This window comes from Coregonus clupeaformis, chromosome 17, assembly GCF_020615455.1.
Source record: "Coregonus clupeaformis isolate EN_2021a chromosome 17, ASM2061545v1, whole genome shotgun sequence".
Classification (NCBI taxonomy): Eukaryota; Metazoa; Chordata; class Actinopteri; order Salmoniformes; family Salmonidae; genus Coregonus; species Coregonus clupeaformis.
Genome location: NC_059208.1, coordinates 55,328,833 through 55,349,082, shown reverse-complemented (window position 1 = coordinate 55,349,082; position 20,250 = coordinate 55,328,833). Strand labels below are relative to the sequence as shown.

At 42.3% G+C, this 20,250-nt stretch overlaps 1 protein-coding gene across 1 annotated transcript; it reads left to right on the top strand.

Annotated features, from left to right (window-relative positions):
• Positions 1-364: 364 nt before the first annotated feature.
• LOC121586762 (casein kinase II subunit alpha) lies at positions 365-19,378 on the top strand. Its single transcript, XM_041903726.2, has 13 exons — positions 365-468; positions 10,168-10,302; positions 10,872-10,983; positions 11,667-11,768; positions 11,969-12,019; positions 12,147-12,206; positions 13,930-14,013; positions 14,656-14,766; positions 15,186-15,287; positions 15,713-15,813; positions 16,582-16,730; positions 18,563-18,652; positions 18,850-19,378. Exons 2-13 carry the CDS (start codon positions 10,202-10,204, stop codon positions 18,960-18,962), a joined length of 1,176 nt encoding a protein of 391 aa, XP_041759660.1. The 5' UTR covers positions 365-468; positions 10,168-10,201; the 3' UTR covers positions 18,963-19,378.
• Positions 19,379-20,250: the final 872 nt, after the last annotated feature.

Here is a 20,250-nt window from a genome sequence, read left to right as displayed (position 1 = left end):
TTTGGTTTGGTCTTGTGGCGCAGGAGATCCAGGTTCGATTCCCCGCTGGTTGGTACCGTGACTTGGATTGTTCTATGCGAAGAAGAGGGGGTCAAAGGGGTGTGAAGTTGCAGGTGGTTCGGTGAACCATGCTTGAATGATGTGATACAGTATGTCCTTGCCTGATATCTGAAGACTTGCAATAGCTCTGCGAGTGAATGCTTTGGCTTGGCGAGCTAACACATTATTGTGGTAACATGTTGTTCACTGCCTCCAATTTCAGTGTGCGGTTTACTAACATTGTTGCTTTGCCCTTGGCTCTGACCTGCTTTTACTACTAGCCTACTTGTCAAACTATGTAGTACCTATCAAATGAGTGCAGACATGCGCCACCCCGAGGAGTGGAGGTCTTGAGTAACTGCCCTTCTTTATCTCAAACTGGTTGCTGGAGTACAGTGTCGCCATATTGTCATCCCGAAGCTCTGAGAGGTAATATACTGTATATTTTAATCGATTTTACCCGAGTTTAATTGTCCCTTTTCACCTAGAAAACATATGAATGGTTAGAGTCGAGTGTAGCTTTCAACACTTGTTCTGTCGGGCATACATTATCGTCTCGTGGAATGGATGTGGTAGCTTGCTAGCTAACTCACTGTGAAGTGAGTTTTTCCCCGACCACGGCTTGCTTGTGAGCGGCTAACTTTAGCCAGTTAGCTATCTCTTATCGTTGTGGCAAGGCGTAAACCAAGGCACCAGGATCGAAATAGCTATGAAATATCCTACTCACGTAGTTAAGAACATAACACACACACTAGCTTTAACATTACTGAAATCCGTATATGTGGGAATTTTACTATGGGGAACCACTGGTTCCCGTTGGCTTGGCTATGCTATGCTAGGCTCATTAACTAATCCCAGACCCAGACTTGATTTAGCTAGGAAAACCCGAGGCTTGTGCGGCCTTGTGACCGTGCGGTTATCAATCAATGAAATGTGCTTTTTGTTAACGCCAACAAGAAGACCACTGTGATGGGAAATGATGTCCTTAAATGTGTTTGAACCTTTTAAAGATGTTTCCATTTTTAAGCTATAGCTACTACCAGGAACTAGCAAAGCATTGGTGAATATCTAGCTAGCCGGCTAACTAGTTGATGCTGCTGCTATGAAATAGGTAGCTAACTACTAGTACCAACTAATCTTGGTTAGAATTATATATTTAGGGATCTATTGATTAACTTTATTGTTGTATTCATTTAGTGCCTTGTACAGGCGAATGACCAACTCATCTAGCTAGCTAGTTGGGTTTACATTTTCACAGCTGACTTTCTGATAAATGTTGAGTCAGTCTGAAGCTAAAGTAAAGAGGACATTTTGTTCAATAGCTGATGTAGCTACCTAATTTATGCAATGTCTCTTGTCTTACTACTTACTACTGTTCAATTAAAATAATGCAAATGTTTGCTTCTAGAAGCCATTAAATGAAATGATTAACAACTCATTAATTTATTGAATGACCACAAGCTTGGTGCATGCTCTGGCTACATCTTGTAGCTAATTGTATTACAGGGGATTTATAGCAAGGTAAGTAGCTAACGTTAGATATCTCATTTTAACATTTATATTTTAGTCATTTAGCAGACGCTCTTATCCAGAGCGACATACAGGTGCAATTAGGGTTAAGTGCCTTGCTCAAGGGCACATCGACAGATTTTTAACCTAGTCGGTTCTGGGATTTGAACCAGCGACTTTTTGTTACTTGCCCAAAGCTCTTAACCGCTAGGCTACCTGCCGCCACATCTCTTGCAATTGATCTCTTTCTGAGTTCAATTAGGTCTAACACTATACAGAGTAACTTCTGATAGGAAAATTAAGGCAATGGAACCAAGGTCCACAATGTAGCTAATATGTTAGTTATTACTCATGTAGCCCAATTCTAGAAGGTCAATGTTCCAGATCACATTTTTGTGCTTCACTTCTTGGTTTGCAATGGTAACTGTAATGGTAACTAGGCCTAGCCTACATTTTCCGTATCGCCCCCTTACAGTTCAACCTCCAACTGAAAAGCCATTTGATTTGATACCAAACCCCTCCTGCCAATATACCCTTCTCGTGCTGAGTAGCTCCTATAACTACCATTCAAGGTGAAACCATGTTACCTGGACGGAGATATTTGTCAGCTGCTATGTAGGCTAGGTGTACTCTCACGGATCATGTCTGCCATGATCATTAGGCTAATGCCCCTCTGTCCTTCTATTGATTAAACCCAGTTGTTTTACCGTGCTATCTGTGAGAAAGAAAATCTGAATGTAGCCTATGTTTTGATCAAGCCTAGGTCTCATTGGTTTTTCCTTTGAATTTCTTGGGTATTTTAGATTTGACTCCCTAGCTTTATATTTTCCCTTTTTAATCTACGAGGTCAACAAAGATCTGCCATTGAGGGGCTGGCACATGCCTTGTGACTGGCTCTCATTTTGACAGAATCATGTGATCTGAAGTTTGTTTAGCCATGGTACTTACTGTTGAACAAGACTGCTGACTTTAAGGTAGTGTGGAAGCAAGTGTGCTTGTTGGAAGGGGGGCTTTGGAATCTCTGGAATGGTATTCAATCCAAAAAGTGATGCTGCAAAACACAGTATCTGTTGTTTCTGGTTCACCTGGTATAATGCACACGTCTCTGTTACATTTTTCTGTTTTGCGGTGGCTTTGGCGTTTTTAGTTTTTTATTTATTTGTATTTAACCTTTATTTAACCAGGTAAGCCAGTTGAGAACAAGTTCTCATTTACAACTGCGACCTGGCCAAGATAAAGCAAAGCAGTGCGATAAATACAACACAGAGTTACATATGGGGTAAAACAAAACATGGTCCTCTGTAGCTCAGCTGGTAGAGCACGGCGCTTGTAACGCCAGGGTAGTGGGTTCGATCCCCGGGACCACCCATACACAAAAATGTATGCACACATGACTGTAAGTCGCTTTGGATAAAAGCGTCTGCTAAATGGCATATTATATTATTATTATTATTATTATAGTCAAAAATACAACAGAAAATAAATATATAGTGTGTGCGAATGTAGTAAGTTATGTAGGTAAGGCAATAAATAGGCCATAGTGCAAAATAGTTACAATTTCTTATTAACACTGGAATGATAGATGTGCAAAAGATGATGTGCAAATAGAGATACTGGGGTGCAAATTAGCAAAATAAATAACAATATGGGGATGAGGTAGTTGGGTGGGCTAATTACAGAATGGCTGTGTACAGGTGCAGTGATGGGTAAGGTGCTCTGACAACTGACGCTTAAAGTTAGTGAGGGAGATAAGAGTCTCCAGCTTCAGAGAGTTTGAGTGGAATGTCTACTTGTTTCAAATTTGGTAGGTGAAGCCATTGTGAGACTGTGTGCATTGTCATAGTGTGAGGTAATATGGGGTTGTGTTTCCCTTTGTTGCAGTAATGACAGGTTCAATGCCAATTAGGGTTGGGCGATTATTAGGATATTATAGGATATAGAAGATGATTGACGGCCATTGTCGATAGTGACGTCATTGTGATGTGACAGACTATGTAGCCTATTTCAACTTGACTGGCACCACACAGTACAGAGCTGACCGGGCAGCCAGCAGCAGGGCCATGCCAAGTGGCCTAGTCCTTTGTTATAGCCTGCATAACCTATTTCAATAAATATGGTAGAAACTATTTACAGAATGCAAGAGAACAATGTAGACAGAGCTAAGATTTTCAATAAAGTTGCGCAAAATGTCAGAAAATGTTTGGTTTTTTCTCTCTTAATGTCGGATGTTCTTGGCCATATAGCCGAAGTCTAGAATTTTTTTTATAGCGGACACTCCAGTGTCTAATTATTTAAATGTTGTATTTTCTCTCCATTTGATATGAATATGACGTCAGTTTTTATAAATGTTGGCTTTCTCCCGCCTCATCCCACCGCGGTACTTCATGATCCCGTGTGGCTCAGATGGTAGAGCGTGGCGCTTGCAACGCTAGGGTTGTGGGTTCAATTCCCACGGGGGACCAGTATGAAAATGTATGCACTCACTAATTGTAAATCGCTCTGGATAAGAGCGTCTGCTAAAATGACTAAAATGTAAAATGATCAAACAATGAATTTATCTAACGGCGTTCTCAACGTTTTAAGTTGTTTTTGAATAACCCAAAAACATGATGGGCCTAAGTTAATGAGTGGTAGAACAAACAACAGCAAGATAGTTTGAGCAAACCTTACAGTTGAGCAAAGATTAGTCTATTATAAAATAAATGATACATGCATCCCTCCTACTTGCCGTTGTGAACCAAACGGCCAAAAGCCAAATCCTACGAATTAATTATATCAAAAGCATTAAGACAGTTAAAGTTATGAAGAGTATTTTCCAAATAGGTTATTCTAGTCAAATGTTTAATGTCCTAACGTTGCAGTATTCAAATGGGAACAATTGTAAAAGTCAGTCTATAGACGATTCTCTATCACAGCTTTATTTTGAATTACAAATATTAGTCAAATTGAGCAAACAATATCAAGATGTAAAAATCGAATGAGAAGTCAGAAGAACTTGCAGCTAAACAAAGCTTATAAAAGAAACTGTGTAAATTAGGCCTATTTCGTATTATTAGCAATGTATAGAACCTAAAAAGAGAGGAAGATTAGGCAAAAAAATGCGAATCATTTGAATAATTATCCAGTTCTGGGGACAGTAGAGTTGTGTGCTCTGCAGCCGGGCCTTTCATGATTTACAACCCATCACACATACATGATTTACAACCCACGCACACCTCTTTCATGACAACGGAGAGAAATAGGCAACTAAAAAAGATTTGGCTCCAAAATATTTTTTGTCAATCTTCTCTTCCCTCCTGTAGCATGCGAGCTCGTACCAGCTGTCTTTTTGTGTTATTATGTAACTTTTTTTTTGGGGGGGGTTGACCAGTAAGGGGCGATACCATCGTATATCACAATGTTTTATTGCTACTTAGTCACGATAGGAGAAAGGTTAACATCACCCAACCCTAATGCCAATCGGAAAGTTATGAATATGATATAAATAATATGCAAATAATGCATGATGATGCTTCACCGGGGGTTGTCCCACTGACCTTTGGACACACCGAAGATGCATTATATTATTATAGAAAATTGAATGACTTCAATTTGGCCTAGGTCTAATTTATTTATTAATGTGGGGTAGGGGATATGATTCCTTATTTCCTAGAATTCATCAACATATTGCCATCTAGCCTTTTGTTGCATATAAGTGGAAAGCATCTTCCATGAACTAGCCTTGCCTACATTTCCTTTGAAATGATTTCTGTAGCATACTACTGACCTTTTATGTTATCATCGTGGTTATCAATGATTAAAACATTTGAAAAACTTGACCTCACCATATAAAAAAACAGACATTAAACACCATCATGAACACATCATTCTCGAGATCATTAAAGAAACCATACAAAGTACAGAAGTGCTACTGTACCAGTGTACTTCCAAGTTCATATATATATATATTGCTTCATTGGTCTAAAACCATAGTCATCATCTTTAGCTCGTATACCGGGTTAAATAAGGGTCAACAACATTCACCAGAGGAAGGACACAAGGACCTGTTCTGTGTTCTTATAGTGGGCTGCAATTATTATACCATTAGGTCTGCAGCACACTGCATGCATCACAGTCTCAGAAATAAGAGTTCTTCTGGCAACAGTTAATGCGCCCATATACCAGGGTTTCTGTTAGCCGGCTATTGCTGATAAATAAAACTGTTTCCAGCCAAAATGATTGAAATAAAGGATAATAAATCCAATTGCAAAATAATACTTTTATTCAGTGATGGAATACCAGTCGATGGAAATGCATTTGACCGTCAATGCTCATCGGTCTATAGGTAAATTTGCATAATTTAGTGGAATTAAATTGGTCTGTGTGTATTTTCATTAGTCATCATCAACGTTCCCTCTAAGCTGCCAGACTGCCACGCAGAAGAAAAATAAGCCTGTGCAGATGAGCACGAGATTGAACTTTCTACAGTTTTCCCCTTTAGTTAACACTATTAACATTTCACTCTACTATGGGAATTGTAATCGAATCAATGCAATATTAGCCACTTTCAATGTAATATATTGATACAAAACAAACTTTGCAAGATTTAGTATGCAAAACTAACTGTGCAAGAGATTTTCTTGTAGGCAGAGCGCGTTGGAGTAGGATTCAATTGCGTTGACAGGCAGGACTCAGGCCCGTACTCTAAACAGACCGGTGCGCCATAACCAATCAGAGCTGCAGTAGGCCTATATGCAAATAACAATTGCCATAAATGGATCTGTGCCTTTCAATTTGAACTGGACGATGTTTAGGCTACAGGATAAGCGGTCGTGAGTAGATGCGCTTGTTTTGAGATCAAAGTGAGAGCTGCATGTAGCCACCTGTGCACATTTGTTCATATTCTTTACTAGTTAGTGAGTTATTAGCCCAGTTACAGCTAATTTCTAGTCAACAATGGGGGAGTGGTGGCTTCTAACGAGCACAAAATGTGTGCATTTCTAGCCATCTTTGAAAAGCGAGTCAGGTAGACTCTTAAAGGGGCAGTGTATTTTGAGACGGTCTTGAATAAGCGAAGTAGCCAATAGGCAGAGTGTAGCATAATTTGTCTGATTCTCTGTATTAATGGTATGGGAATAATACATTTTATTTTGTAAAGTGTTTTCTCAATCAATCAATCACATTTTATTTATAAAGCCATTTTTACATCAACAGATGTTACAAAGTGCTATACAGAAACCCAGCCTAAAACTCCAATCAGCATGCAATGCAGATGGAGAAGCACGGTGGCTAGGAAAAACTCCCTAGAAAGGCAGAAACCTAGAGATGAACCAGGCTCTGAGGGGTGGCCCTTTTGGCTGTGCCGGGTGGAGATTATAACAGTACAAGGCCATTAAGGCCAGATTTTTCTCCAAGATGTTCAAACGTTCATAGATGACCAGCAGGGTCAAATAATAATCACAGTGGTTGTAGAGGTTGCAACAGGTCAGTACATCAGGAGTAAATGTCACTTGGCTTTTCATAGCCGGGCATTTAGAGGTTGAAATAGCAGGTGCGGTAGAGAGAGAGTTGAAAACAGCAGGTCTGGGACAAGGTAGCACGTCCGGTGAACAGGTCAGGGTTCCACAGGCCTACATTATGATCAAATAGCCACAGTAGCCTACTTGACCACTGTTAAAACTGTAACTTAAAGCAGGTACAGCCTCGGTGTTCACAGTAGACGCCTGCCGGAAGTTACACAGAATGTTCACAACATTCAAGTTTGCGCTCAACAGATTTGCTCAGTGGTGGAACATTTTTTAGAGGGAACATTTGTCATCATGTATCTTATTTATCCAACACAACTATCACACGCACAGCATACAGAGCCTATTTTGAGCGGGATTTCTCCTGCTGCTCCTCAGCTGGTTGCGGCTGGAGTAAAACATGCTTTTATAAGTCCGTTCATTGCGCAACAATTCTAAATGCAATCGAGGGTATGAAAGTTGGTGCACAATTAAAAAAAAATAGCTACTATTTTTATTTCTCAACTGGTAATTGAAGCGCGCCTCCCATTCACCATTCAAGTGCAGGCAACAGGCTATCAGCGAGTCACCCACCACTTTACAATGTGAGCTGGAGGCAGTATGCATTTTGAAAACATGCTTAAGTGTTTGAAACCTGAATGTTTTATTACATATTATGAGGCATGTTTTACCTTGCTTCAAAGTAGCCTATAGGCAAAATCATGGAAACGTGGAGGCAATTATTTTATAAAGACTTCTTAGGCGGTACGTGCGTTTCAAGTTTGGAGACGCTTACAATTGATCCTACCATTTCTACCGTTCTGCGTGCCAGTGATGATTTTCGTGGAACAGATTATTTTAAATAATAAAGTTTTTGTTTCTCAAAATCATTGTCACGTGGTTAATCATAAAAATTTGAATTAAAGTGATAAAAATAGAAAAGTTAAAAGTAAACTAATGCGAGGGGGAGATTGTTGGAAAGATTTTTCAAATAGCTTACTATGAGGAAATATATCAGGGTTTCCCAACTGGCGGCCCGCATGCTGAATTTGGCCCGCGGGTAGTTTTATTTGACCCCCCAAGTTTTCTGAGCAAAAAAAACATTACATTTTTTGTTGTTGTTGTTGGACATAAAAAAAAAAAACTGTAAAAACACCAGGAACTCAGCTCTGTGATTTTAATTTGGGAACTCTTTTCCCAAGTATTTCCACGCATCATAGAGAGACACGTGATCATATACAAATGTAAGCAAGGTTTGAAATGATGTTTTAGTCAAATATATCTGTTTGGGCTTCTTGCGGTCAATTTGCGGTCTACAAATGATTTGTAGTTATGTTCCGGCCCCCGACCATCTGCTCAATAAAAAATTGGCTGCGGCTGAATCTAGTTGATGATCCCTGAACAATAGTTTTAATATATTATCATTCACAATGGATGATAAAAAAAAACACTTTCCTACATTTCCGCACAGCAATCCAGGTACTTCTATGCGTGCTCAGCCGTGCACGCTCCCTCCACATCAGGACAGAGAAACCAGACACATGCTCATTGCTCACATGGACCACTCCAAACAAAAGACAATAAAACAATTAAATCTCGTAAATGATGGCTATGAAATCAACCAAAACTTGTTTCTCACAAGTGTAGCAGGTTGTGAACTCTGCAAACAACCGTTTCCACTCTGTGAATGACAACGGTAAATCACTGTAATACATTCATTAACAGAAAAAATTTAACCAAATGACAGGGATTAACGATACATTTACTACTGGTGACATATGTAATGGGGAATTGCAAAAGATCTAAGGGCAAATAATTCACACAATGAAACAATGTAAACAATGAATGCACAAGAATTGCCGGGAGACAGCTGAGCCATTCTGCAGAGAGACTGGCCTATATCTTCACCACACACCCCTCCCCTTCTTCTTGTCTCAACATAAAAAATTATACTCACACATATTTTAGATGGTTTTCACTGACAGCGAAACTCAATAATCAGCTAGGCCTATTGCCACGCACGCTGCCCAAATTACAGGCTTCTCAAATAGGCAAAGGCCTAAAAGCTTGTGATTTGAAACAATCCACAGCTATTTTTTAAAAGAAGCTACATTTTCAATTCCTCTTTGGCTATGTCATGCTTTCTGGTGAAGTATTTTGAATTATTTGATTTATTTCTGTATAGACAGAAGTAATTATATCATTCTGGTACATTATTTCCATTGACTTCCCAATTGGACCCACCACTATGACATTTCTCTCCTGTTCTATTCGTTTTCATATCAACTTTCTTTTACATTTACATTTTTGTCCAGAAGCCAAAGTCACAATCCTAGTCATATTAGCAACCCATTCGAGTTGTTGCATCTTTACATTCCCCCTCTTTCTAAGTTTCTAACAGAGATTTTCATCTCTTGTCACATATGGAACCGCTATAAGGTGCACTGTTTAGAATGGAATTTTCCCAGGTGCGCTGTTTAGAATGTTTTCTCATGAATTGCATTTTGGCAAATGTTAGAAAATAATGTTTTATTGGCTGCTTCATTACACGAGTTGCATGTTCTGTTAACATGCATTACCATAATCTAAATGTGATTTTTGTAATTCTTAGCACACTGTGGGTGGACACCCTAGTGCAGGGTTCTTCAATTCCGGTCCTGGAGGGCCGAAACACCTCTGTTTTTCATCCTCTCCTTCTAATCAGGGGCTAATTCAGACCTGGGACACCAGGTGAGTGCAATTAACTACCAGGTAGGAATAAAAAACAGAAGTGTTTCGGCCCTCCAGGACCGGAATTGAAGAACCCTGCCCTAGTGGATTACGCACCCAATACATATGGGTCCGGTAAATTTCTCAAATGGCCGGTAAATTAAAATTTTCCTGGTCACGTTGTCCTGCGCCACGTTTTCCTAACGAAAACCCTGCAGCATACATCAGTTCAGTTTGCTTCTAGCAGAACTCAGCTAGGCGAAACAAACGTATGCGCTCGCATATCCTACTCCCCAAAGACCTTAGCTTGAAAAATGTGAATCATGGAAGTTTGGCGGTGTCGCCGCACTGGTCCATCCATGTTAGCGCGTGTGTTTCTGTCTGTTTGATACATTTCTATGGTCTTCTGTTCTCCCCCGACCCGCAGGTCCTGAGGAGAGAGCCTTTGCGTCCACCTGAAGATGTCCGGCCCGGTCACCAGCCGATCCCGGGTTTACCCCGACGTGAACACACAGAGACCCCGGGAGTACTGGGACTACGAGTCACACGTTGTGGAATGGGGGTGAGCTGAGCTAGCCATCTGATTGGTCGGTGGCAGCACCACACCCTTACCCCATTCAGTGTCAGATACAGCAGCAGAGTGATTCCTCACGAAACCAGGACCAAAAAATATACCATGATTTTCACAAAATGTAATGCATAGAATGGTCCTTTGGAGGAAGGGTTGTTGACATATATTTGACATTTGATTCTAAAAGCATAATTCACCATAATTCGTGAGGAATCACTACAACAGAGACTTATCAGGGTCAAGTTCAGCAGAGCAGGGCACAACTGTGTGGAATTGGAATGTTCAGATATAAATATATGAAGTAGAACAAACATTAATCTCTGAAATGTAGAGTAAGGTGTCATGTCGGCTCTTCATGACATTTCTATCTGCAACATTCCACAATGTTTGCCTACTGAACATGGCCCTGGGGCGTTGCAGGTCTGATTTTAAACGTGGAATGTGCCAGCTTTATCAACATGTATCACAGTGTTAACTATCAGTTGGTGGAATCAGGGTTTATCTGTGTTAACATTGTTGTGAATATTACTCATTGTTATCTGTCTCTGTCTGTCCCTCAGGAATCAAGATGACTACCAGCTGGTGCGAAAGCTCGGCCGGGGCAAATACAGCGAAGTGTTTGAAGCAATCAACATCACAAACAACGAGAAAGTAGTCGTCAAAATACTCAAGGTACTGGTGCTGGACTTCACTCCATTGAGACCCAGTGTGTTATTCTTTCAAATATATATTTTGAATGTGTTTTTGACCCGTTTATTAAGACCGTTGGAAACAGAGGGGGAGACAGGCTTGTAGGAGTAACAGTAGGAAGGGTGGACGTGGGGATGGAATGTGTCTCAATTGGGGAGAGACATGTATGTGGCTGGGGTCAGGATTTTTTACCGCTAGACCACAGGCTCTGACCCAAAGTTACTGAAGCTGTGGACGGGCTAGTCTTTTACCTGTTATTTGGCCTATAGACCATATTTACTGAGTGATGCTTTCTATATGGGCCCTATAGCAGGGTTCCCCAAAGGCGGCCTATTTGGCCCCTCAAATTTTCTGAGAAAAACAACAACCTTTTTTTTAAAACCACATTTTCATTGTTGGACATTAACGACTGTAAAATCACCAGGAAATCAGCTCAAAGTAATTTGTGGAAATCTGTTCCCAAGTATTCCCACGCATAAATGGAGGCATATGTGATCATATCCCAATGTAATCAATAAAAAAATCAGCCCGCGGCTGAATATAATCGAGGACCCCTGCCCTGTAGTTTTTCTCTGTACTGCTCACAGCATGGTATTTCACAGAAGCTCTGTCAAACATTCTCTTTGCGCCAATCTCTCGCTCTGTTCTTCTCTTGTGCCCAACAGCCAGTAAAGAAGAAGAAAATCAAGCGAGAAATCAAGATTCTAGAAAATCTGCGAGGCGGCCCCAACATCATCTCACTTCTAGACATCGTCAAGGATCCAGTGGTCAGTTTCATCAACCTACCAATAATACATGCCATCATGCTGCTCGGTACATATCATATGAAATTTTGGCTACCACTCTCGCTGAAAATCCAGCTGAATCTGGTATGCATCCGCTATTTAATGATAGTTTATACTGAACATATTTGGTCTCATTTATTATTATTTTTAATAACTTTTTGTTTTTGTGTTTTTCATTGCAGTCTCGGACTCCAGCTCTGGTCTTTGAACACGTCAACAACACAGACTTCAAGGTAAGAAGAATCACTGTCCTTTTTATCCAGTCAAAATGGAAGCCGAAGCTTTGACCACATGCCTCTATTACATCTCTCACAGTGGCATTCTGGTGAAATGTGTTGAATTTTTCTTCTCTTTTTGCAGCAATTGTATCAAACGCTATCCGACTACGACATACGGTTCTACATGTACGAGATCTTAAAGGTAAGACCTCATTATTGTACCCTATAACTGGTTGTGCCTCCCAAATGACACCATATTCTCTCTATAGTGAACTATAATAGAATATGGTGCAATTAGGTACACAGTCTGGGTGAACGAGACAGGAGCTTCAATTCCCCCCCGATTTAAAATAGCCTGAGGTGTTGAAGTGTTATGCTGTAAGTCACAGCACTGTAGGGTTTGACGATATTATAGGATATAGAAGATGATTGACGGCCATTGTCGATAGTGACGTCATCGTGATGTGACAGACTATGTAGCCTATTTCAACTTGACTGGCACCACACAGTACAGAGCTGACCGGGCAGCCAGCAGCAGGGCCATGTCAAGTGGCCTATTCCTTTGTTATAGCCTGCATAACCTATTTCAATAAATATGGTAGAAACTATTTACAGAATGCAAGAGAACAATGTAGACAGAGCTAAGATTTTTTTTTATAGCGGTCACTCCGGTGTCTAATTATTTTAAAAGCCACATTTTGCCTAAAGCCTAATCCCTCCCCACCCCTGCTGTCGCTGAGGGCCTCTCGCTCTTCACCGTGGCGATAAGCGAACCCTGAGCAGGGCAGGCGAGGGAGAGGCGAGCCATGTGGAGGAGTCGTGTTAAAGACAAGAGGATTTATCTGAGTGGACCGGCCTGACACGTCGCCTCTCTCTCTCTGCTCCCAGCCTCAACCCCAGCCTCAGCCAAACCCATCTCCAGCCCCTGCTCAGCCAGATCACATACGCTGCTGCTTTTGAACTAACTAACGACTATGTCTGAGTCTTCATGAGTTTGTTATAATTATTCAGTTGTTTACACTGTAGCCTTTATGGATGGATCAAAACCTGCAGGTTTTATATTTATTTTAATAGCATTTTTAAGCATTTACCCGTTGACTGGATCTCTGAGGACAATGGGAAGATATTGGAATTTTGTTTGTCCTCAGCATCTTTCTCGTGAAGACACCTGACATAAAAAAAAAAAAAGGTAACTGGCTCTAAAAATGGCTGCCGGTGGATTACAGTACTATGGACAGGGTTCACGAAGGTTTGCTGCTCTACGACAGCTCTGTCTAGACAGTGGTAGCAGCCTTGTTTATTCCTGCTGCCAAGCTGGTGTGTGCTAAAGCTGGATCACTGAAAGCTCTCCCCAGCCCACAAGCACGGAAAAGCATCTGCTCCCATCCTTATCCCACTGACTTGGCCTTCTCGCATATCTAGCGCTCTCTCTCCCTGGCCTCACTGATGAAAGATCAGCTAACGTAGCTGTCAGAGGTCAGGATAGGAGCCAGGATCCATGGTTGTTGACCTATAGTAGTATTAGTAGTGGTTCCCAATCACGGGACAGTACTGCTGCCTGCAGCTCTCCAGGAGCAGGGTTGATGAGGATCACTGGCCTATAATGTTCATGTTTCATCTGCACAATAGGTGTGTTAGCCAAGTGTTTTCCATTATGTTTATGTCAGTGGGACTTAATGCAGCCATAAAGATGACTGGCAAGGCCTTTCTCCCCACTTAATTGGCTGGAATACGTGAGCGGGACCTGTGAGCACCGTGGCTATGTTCCGGGGTGAGTTCAGTAAGCACAAAACTGAAGGAAACGCTCACAAACTGGGAGGTACTATCTGAACATGGCCAATGAGAAATGCTTGTTTTTGTCACGGTGTGCCGTAGTGAACATGAGCCAGTTGTCAGCTGTTTCTCCTCTCTGTTCCCACCCACAGGCCCTGGACTACTGTCACAGTATGGGAATCATGCACAGAGACGTCAAGCCACACAACGTCATGATCGACCACGAACACAGAAAGGTACTGGCCTATTAGTCTCTTTTCCCTCCCTCCTTTCTCTGCTCTGATTGGCTAATGTACGTATGGTCACAGAGACCAACTTATGGGCGGAGTGTTGCCCGACAGTCTGCTGCCGTTGGGTTTAGTAGGTCCACAAAGCACCCTGTCTCATCTGTGATTGGTCCAATTGTGCCATACAAGGCATTTAGCCAATTGTTGACTAGCGTGTGAGTGTTTAACCACCACAGTAGAAAGCTCAACATGAATCTTTCCCCAATAGAGAACTACTCAGCACAACCCCTCTGAGGGGTCTAATGGGACCTTTTCATTCACTTGGTAGGATAATTCATGTTGCCTCATGAGGTAAGACAAATTCCAGAGATAGTCTTTGGTATATTTTTCTAATATGGTATAAAACATTAATCATATTTATTTACTAAGGTTCGGTCCCCCATTGTGACTAGAAAACGTAGAAATCTCGTTCATTAATTGATAATTTATCTGATTCTGTATACACAAATGACAATTCATCACCCCCCACATCTGCTAAATTTTAAACAAACTCCTGTGTGTTGATTTAAACCATCTAGATGAATGTTAGTCCTGGCTGTTGGATTCTAATGATGTTTTCAAACTAACTGTATTTCTTCTTCTGTTTCCTAGCTTCGCCTTATAGACTGGGGTTTGGCAGAGTTCTACCATCCTGCTCAGGAGTACAACGTACGTGTGGCATCCCGATACTTCAAGGGTCCTGAGCTGCTGGTCGACTACCAGGTCAGTCAGTGCCCTATTTTCTCAGCTTTCTCCTAGAGACTATATTCCCCTGTGATCTTCCTACTGCGTGAGCTGGGGAACGGTTGACTCAGTCGTATATAGCTATGGTTCTTCTTTGGTTACTTTCATCCTCAGGAGATTGAATTAGATGCATCTGTTCTGTACAACAGGTTTATCCAGGAAATAAATTGTACAGTCAGAGCAGATGTCATTTCACAACTCGCCCAGAACACCGTCCCTAAAATCACGTTTTTAAAAATAAAAGGGGGTTTCTTTTTCTAGTAAAACTTAACCTCAATAACCCACATCTAATTTCATTCTACTGTCTCCTTTTCCTTGACATATTCGGTGATGTGTTGATGTACGTTTTTTAACGTTGTGTCCTGATACCGTTCCCTGTTGACTGTGTCCCTGTATAGATGTACGACTACAGTTTAGACATGTGGAGCTTGGGATGCATGCTGGCCAGTATGATCTTCAGGAAGGAGCCTTTCTTCCATGGACACGACAACTACGACCAGGTGAGCTCAGCCACCCTATCAAATCAACCAAACTATGCATCAATCAATTGTATTGTATTTGTTTATAGTGCTTTTAACAAAAATATTTGTCACAAATTGTTTTAATAGTAACCCCGGCCTTAACCCCCAAAGAGAAGACACTTTAGTTTATTTAGTAAATATTTTCTTAACTCTTATTTTTCTTAAAACTGCATTGTTGGTTAAGGGCTTGTAAGTAAGCATTTTACGTTACGGTACACCTGTTGTATTCGGCGCATTTGACAAATAAAATTTGATTTGATTAGAATATGACTTTATTGTCCAATGGCGTGTCTGCTGCTTTATCCCCTCTGAAACACAACTAGTAGTAGTGGTCCTAGTGATATTCAGACAGCAGGGGCTGCCCTCCAGTGTTTAATGCATGTCATGTCCTATTTGTTTTGCAGCTTGTACGGATCGCAAAAGTCCTAGGCACAGAAGACCTGTACGACTACATCGACAAATACAACATCGAGCTAGACCCACGGTTCAATGACATTCTGGGCAGGTAGGTTGGTCTCAAATCGCCGAAGTTATGTTAGTGTTGCGTCTGTCAGTGTGTCAGTTTGAGCAAGACGAGGCATAGAATCACAATGAGTAGTTATTTGGGATGCAATGTGATTTGTAGAGCAGCGATTCTGCGCATTCCGACTGCGATAGTCAATCTTAAACACGCACTGTGACCATTTATGGTCTGTCTTTCCCGTAAGCGGTGGGAGAGGTTTGAGGGGAGAGGCTGTGTCCATGTTGTATTCTGTCTATGACCATGAGGAGAGGCTGTGTCCATGTTGTATTCTGTCTATGACCATGAGGAGAGGCTGTGTCCATGTTGTATTCTGTCTATGACCATGAGGAGAGGCTGTGTCCATGTTGTATTCTGTCTATGACCATGAGGAGAGGCTGTGTCCATGTTGAATTCTGTCTATGACCATGAGGAGAGGCTGTGTCCATGTTGTATTCTGTCTATGACCATGAGGAGAGGCTGTGTCCATGTTGAATTCTGTCTATGACCGTGAGGAGAGGCTGTGTCCATGTTGTATTCTGTCTATGACCATGAGTTGAGGCTGTGTCCATGTTGTATTCTGTCTATGACCATGAGGAGAGGCTGTGTCCATGTTGTATTCTGTCTATGACCATGAGGAGAGGCTGTGTCCATGTTGTATTCTGTCTATGACCATGAGGAGAGGCTGTGTCCATGTTGTATTCTGTCTATGACCATGAGGAGAGGCTGTGTCCATGTTGTATTCTGTCTATGACCGCTGAGTCTGTTTCCCAGGCATTCCCGTAAGCGGTGGGAGAGGTTTGTCCACAGTGAGAACCAGCACCTGGTGAGCACCGAGGCACTGGACTTCCTGGACAAGCTGCTGCGCTACGACCATCACGCCCGCCTCACCGCCCGGGAGGCCATGGAACACCCCTACTTCTGTGAGCTGCACCTCTTAAATAGCATACATACTTAACATGCATGGTTAGAGTGGAGGCCATTGATTCCTCCTACTTCTGTGAGCTGCAAGTCATTCGTACCTTACTATATACACTGCTCAAAAAAATAAAGGGAACACTTAAACAACACAATGTAACTCCAAGTCAATCACACTTCTGTGAAATCAAACTGTCCACTTAGGAAGCAACACTGATTGACAATACATTTCACATGCTGTTGTGCAAATGGAATAGACAACAGGTGGAAATTATAGGCAATTAGCAAGACACCCCCAATAAAGGACTGGTTTTGCAGGTGGTGACCACAGACCACTTCTCAGTTCCTATGCTTCCTGGCTGATGTTTTGGTCACTTTTGAATGCTGGCGGTGCTTTCACTCTAGTGGTAGCATGAGACGGCATCTACAACCCACACAAGTTGCTTAGGTAGTGCAGCTCATCCAGGATGGCACATCAATGCGAGCTGTGGCAAGAAGATTTGCTGTGTCTGTCCAGAGCATGGAGGCGCTACCAGGAGACAGGCCAGTACATCAGGAGACGTGGAGGAGGCCGTAGGAGGGCAACAACCCAGCAGCAGGACTGCTACCTCTGCCTTTGCAAGGAGGAGCAGGAGGAGCACTGCCAGAGCCCTGCAAAATGACCTCTAGCAGGCCACAAATGTGCATGTTTCTGCTCAAACGGTCAGAAACAGACTCCATGAGGGTGGTATGAGGGCCCGGCGTCCACAGGTGGGGGGTTGTGCTTACAGCTAACACCGTGCAGGGACGTTTGGCATTTGCCAGAGAACACCAAGATTGGCAAATTCGCCACTGGCGCCCTGTGCTCTTCACAGATGAAAGCAGGTTCACACTGAGCACATGTGACAGACGTGACAGAGTCTGGAGACGCCGTGGAGAACGTTCTGCTGCCTGCCACATCCTCCAGCATGACCAGTTTGGCGGTGGGTCAGTCATGGTGTGGGATGGCATTTCTTTGGGGGGCCGCACAGCCCTCCATGTGCTCGCCAGAGGTAGCCTGACTGCCATTAGGTACCGAGATGAGATCCTCAGACCCCTTGTGAGACCATATGCTGGTGCGGTTGGCCCTGGGTTCCTCCTAATGCAAGACAATGCTAGACCTCATGTGGCTGGAGTGTGTCAGCAGTTCCTGCAAGAGGAAGGCATTGATGCTATGGACTGGCCCGCCCGTTCCCCAGACCTGAATCCAATTGAGCACATCTGGGACATCATGTCTCGCTCCATCCACCAACGCCACGTTGCACCACAGACTGTCCAGGACTTGGCGGATGCTTTAGTCCAGGTCTGGGAGGAGATCCCTCAGGAGACCATCCGCCACCTCATCAGGAGCATGCCCAGGCGTTGTAGGGAGGTCATACAGGCACGTGGAGGCCACACACACTACTGAGCCTCATTTTGACTTGTTTTAAGGACATTACATCAAAGTTGGATCAGCCTGTACTGTGGTTTTCCACTTTAATTTTGAGGGTGACTCCAAATCCAGACCATGGGTTGATAAATTTGATTTCCATTGATAATTTTTGTGTGATTTTGTTGTCAGCACATTCAACTATGTAAAGAAAAAAGTATTTAATAAGATTATTTCATTCATTCAGATCTAGGATGTGTTGTTTTAGTGTTCCCTTTATTTTTTTGAGCAGTGTATATGTTTCTTTCCATGGTGCACAGGAATGTATTGAACTCTGAGGTCACGGTTGTGATGCATAGCTGCGTTTGTATGAAATATCTGCTGCATCTCTGTGGCCTTAGCTTGTTTGCTTATCATTGATGGGCTTTTCTGTCTGTGTGTCTGTGTCAGACCCCATTGTGAAAGACCAGGCGAGGATGGGCTCTATATCAGGGCTGTCGACTGGTTCTACCCCAGTCAGCTCCTCCAGTATGATGACAGGTAACACACAGGGTCTGATGATATCAGGTGTCTGCAGGGGTCATAACAGTATGTTGCTCTTCTGAAGAGATGATTCTACAGCTGGCCAAGGAGGACCATTCATTATATAAAATAGTATCAGTTCTTATGTGATCATTTTCTTCATAGGGAAGTCCCCAGACTCTTCCGCTGACCCTGTTTCCCCCCCTCTTCACCAGGCATCACCTCCATATCCTCGTCGCAGCCCCTGGCTAACGTGGCGGGCTCTCCTGTGATCTCCTCCCCCAGTGCTCTGGCCACGCAGGTCCCAGCCGCCGGGGCCCAGCCCTGAACGGTGCTCTCAGCCTGGGGCCCGGGATGGACCCGCTGCCCCTGTCTGGCCCGGACTACCAAGCCCTCAGCAGGGCCAGGCAACAATCATTTTTATGTTGAGTATAACAAAGAGAGAGAGAAAAAAGAAGATATTAGGTCCCCCTTTTCTTTTCCATAATGATATATTGAGATCCGGGCGCACAATGAGAGGGAAAAGAAGAAAAAATAAACATTACTTGCGTCTGTGTCCGGATAAAAACTGTAGCTGCATTCTTTCCTGATGACAGTGTCTAGAAATGCAACTACAATGTAGAAATTAAGCAAAATGGATAATAAAATTTATTTTATATGTCCCTAAAGTACTTTTGTTTGAGTTTTATTTTATGGGTCAGTTTAAAACAAATAAAAATAAATGGTTTTGGTTGTTTGTCTTGATTTTCTAGTGTGTTTTTGTTTTTTAATCAACCGTTAGTGGTCACATGAAATTATTCATGGGCTGCTTGTCATACTTTGTTTGTTAAATACATTTATTCTGTTGGTCATATGGTTTCAACATTGAATTTCTCTCGATAGAACGGCACCCCGGTAGTTATTTTCAGTGTCATCCGTAATGTGTTTATCACGAGGCAGTTTCACAAAGATTATGCTTGTTATTTAGTTGTGGCTATTTGAGGCTCATTGAACACCCATTTTGTACAAGAGTTAAGGTGACATCTGACTTTGTGTTTATAAAATGTATTCAATAAGCCCATGTTGTTTTTTACTATGCACAGTGTAGTTTACTGGCTAGTTGAGACTTCACTGACCCATTTTTACTAAATGAGTTGTTGACATGTTTGAAGCTGAGATGGAAAATGGAGACCGTGGAAAAAGTCCAGTTGGCTTGATAAAAGATCATACACTTAGGTTTCTCTAGGTCTGCTACAGTTTCTTACCTTCTGGAAAAGCACCCAGATAAATTATTGAATCTCCTTTTTTGTACAATTAAACAATAATATGCCATTTAGCAGACGCTTTCATCCAAAGCGACTTACAGTCATGCATGCATACATTTTTTGTGTATGGGTGGTCCCGGGGATTGAACCCACTACCTTGGCGTTACAAGCGCCATGCTCTACCAGCTGAGCTACAGAGGACCACCATGTAAGTAGATATCAATGAGCCCCGGAATGGAATCGCTCACTCCGTAGCTAAAGGGTTATCACGAGTTCCAATTCTGAGATTCAATTTGGTTAACCGAGTGAGTTACTGAAAGCGATGTCGTGAGAGGCTGCAGCTCAAACAGTGGGTGAGGCAGAGTTCAGTGT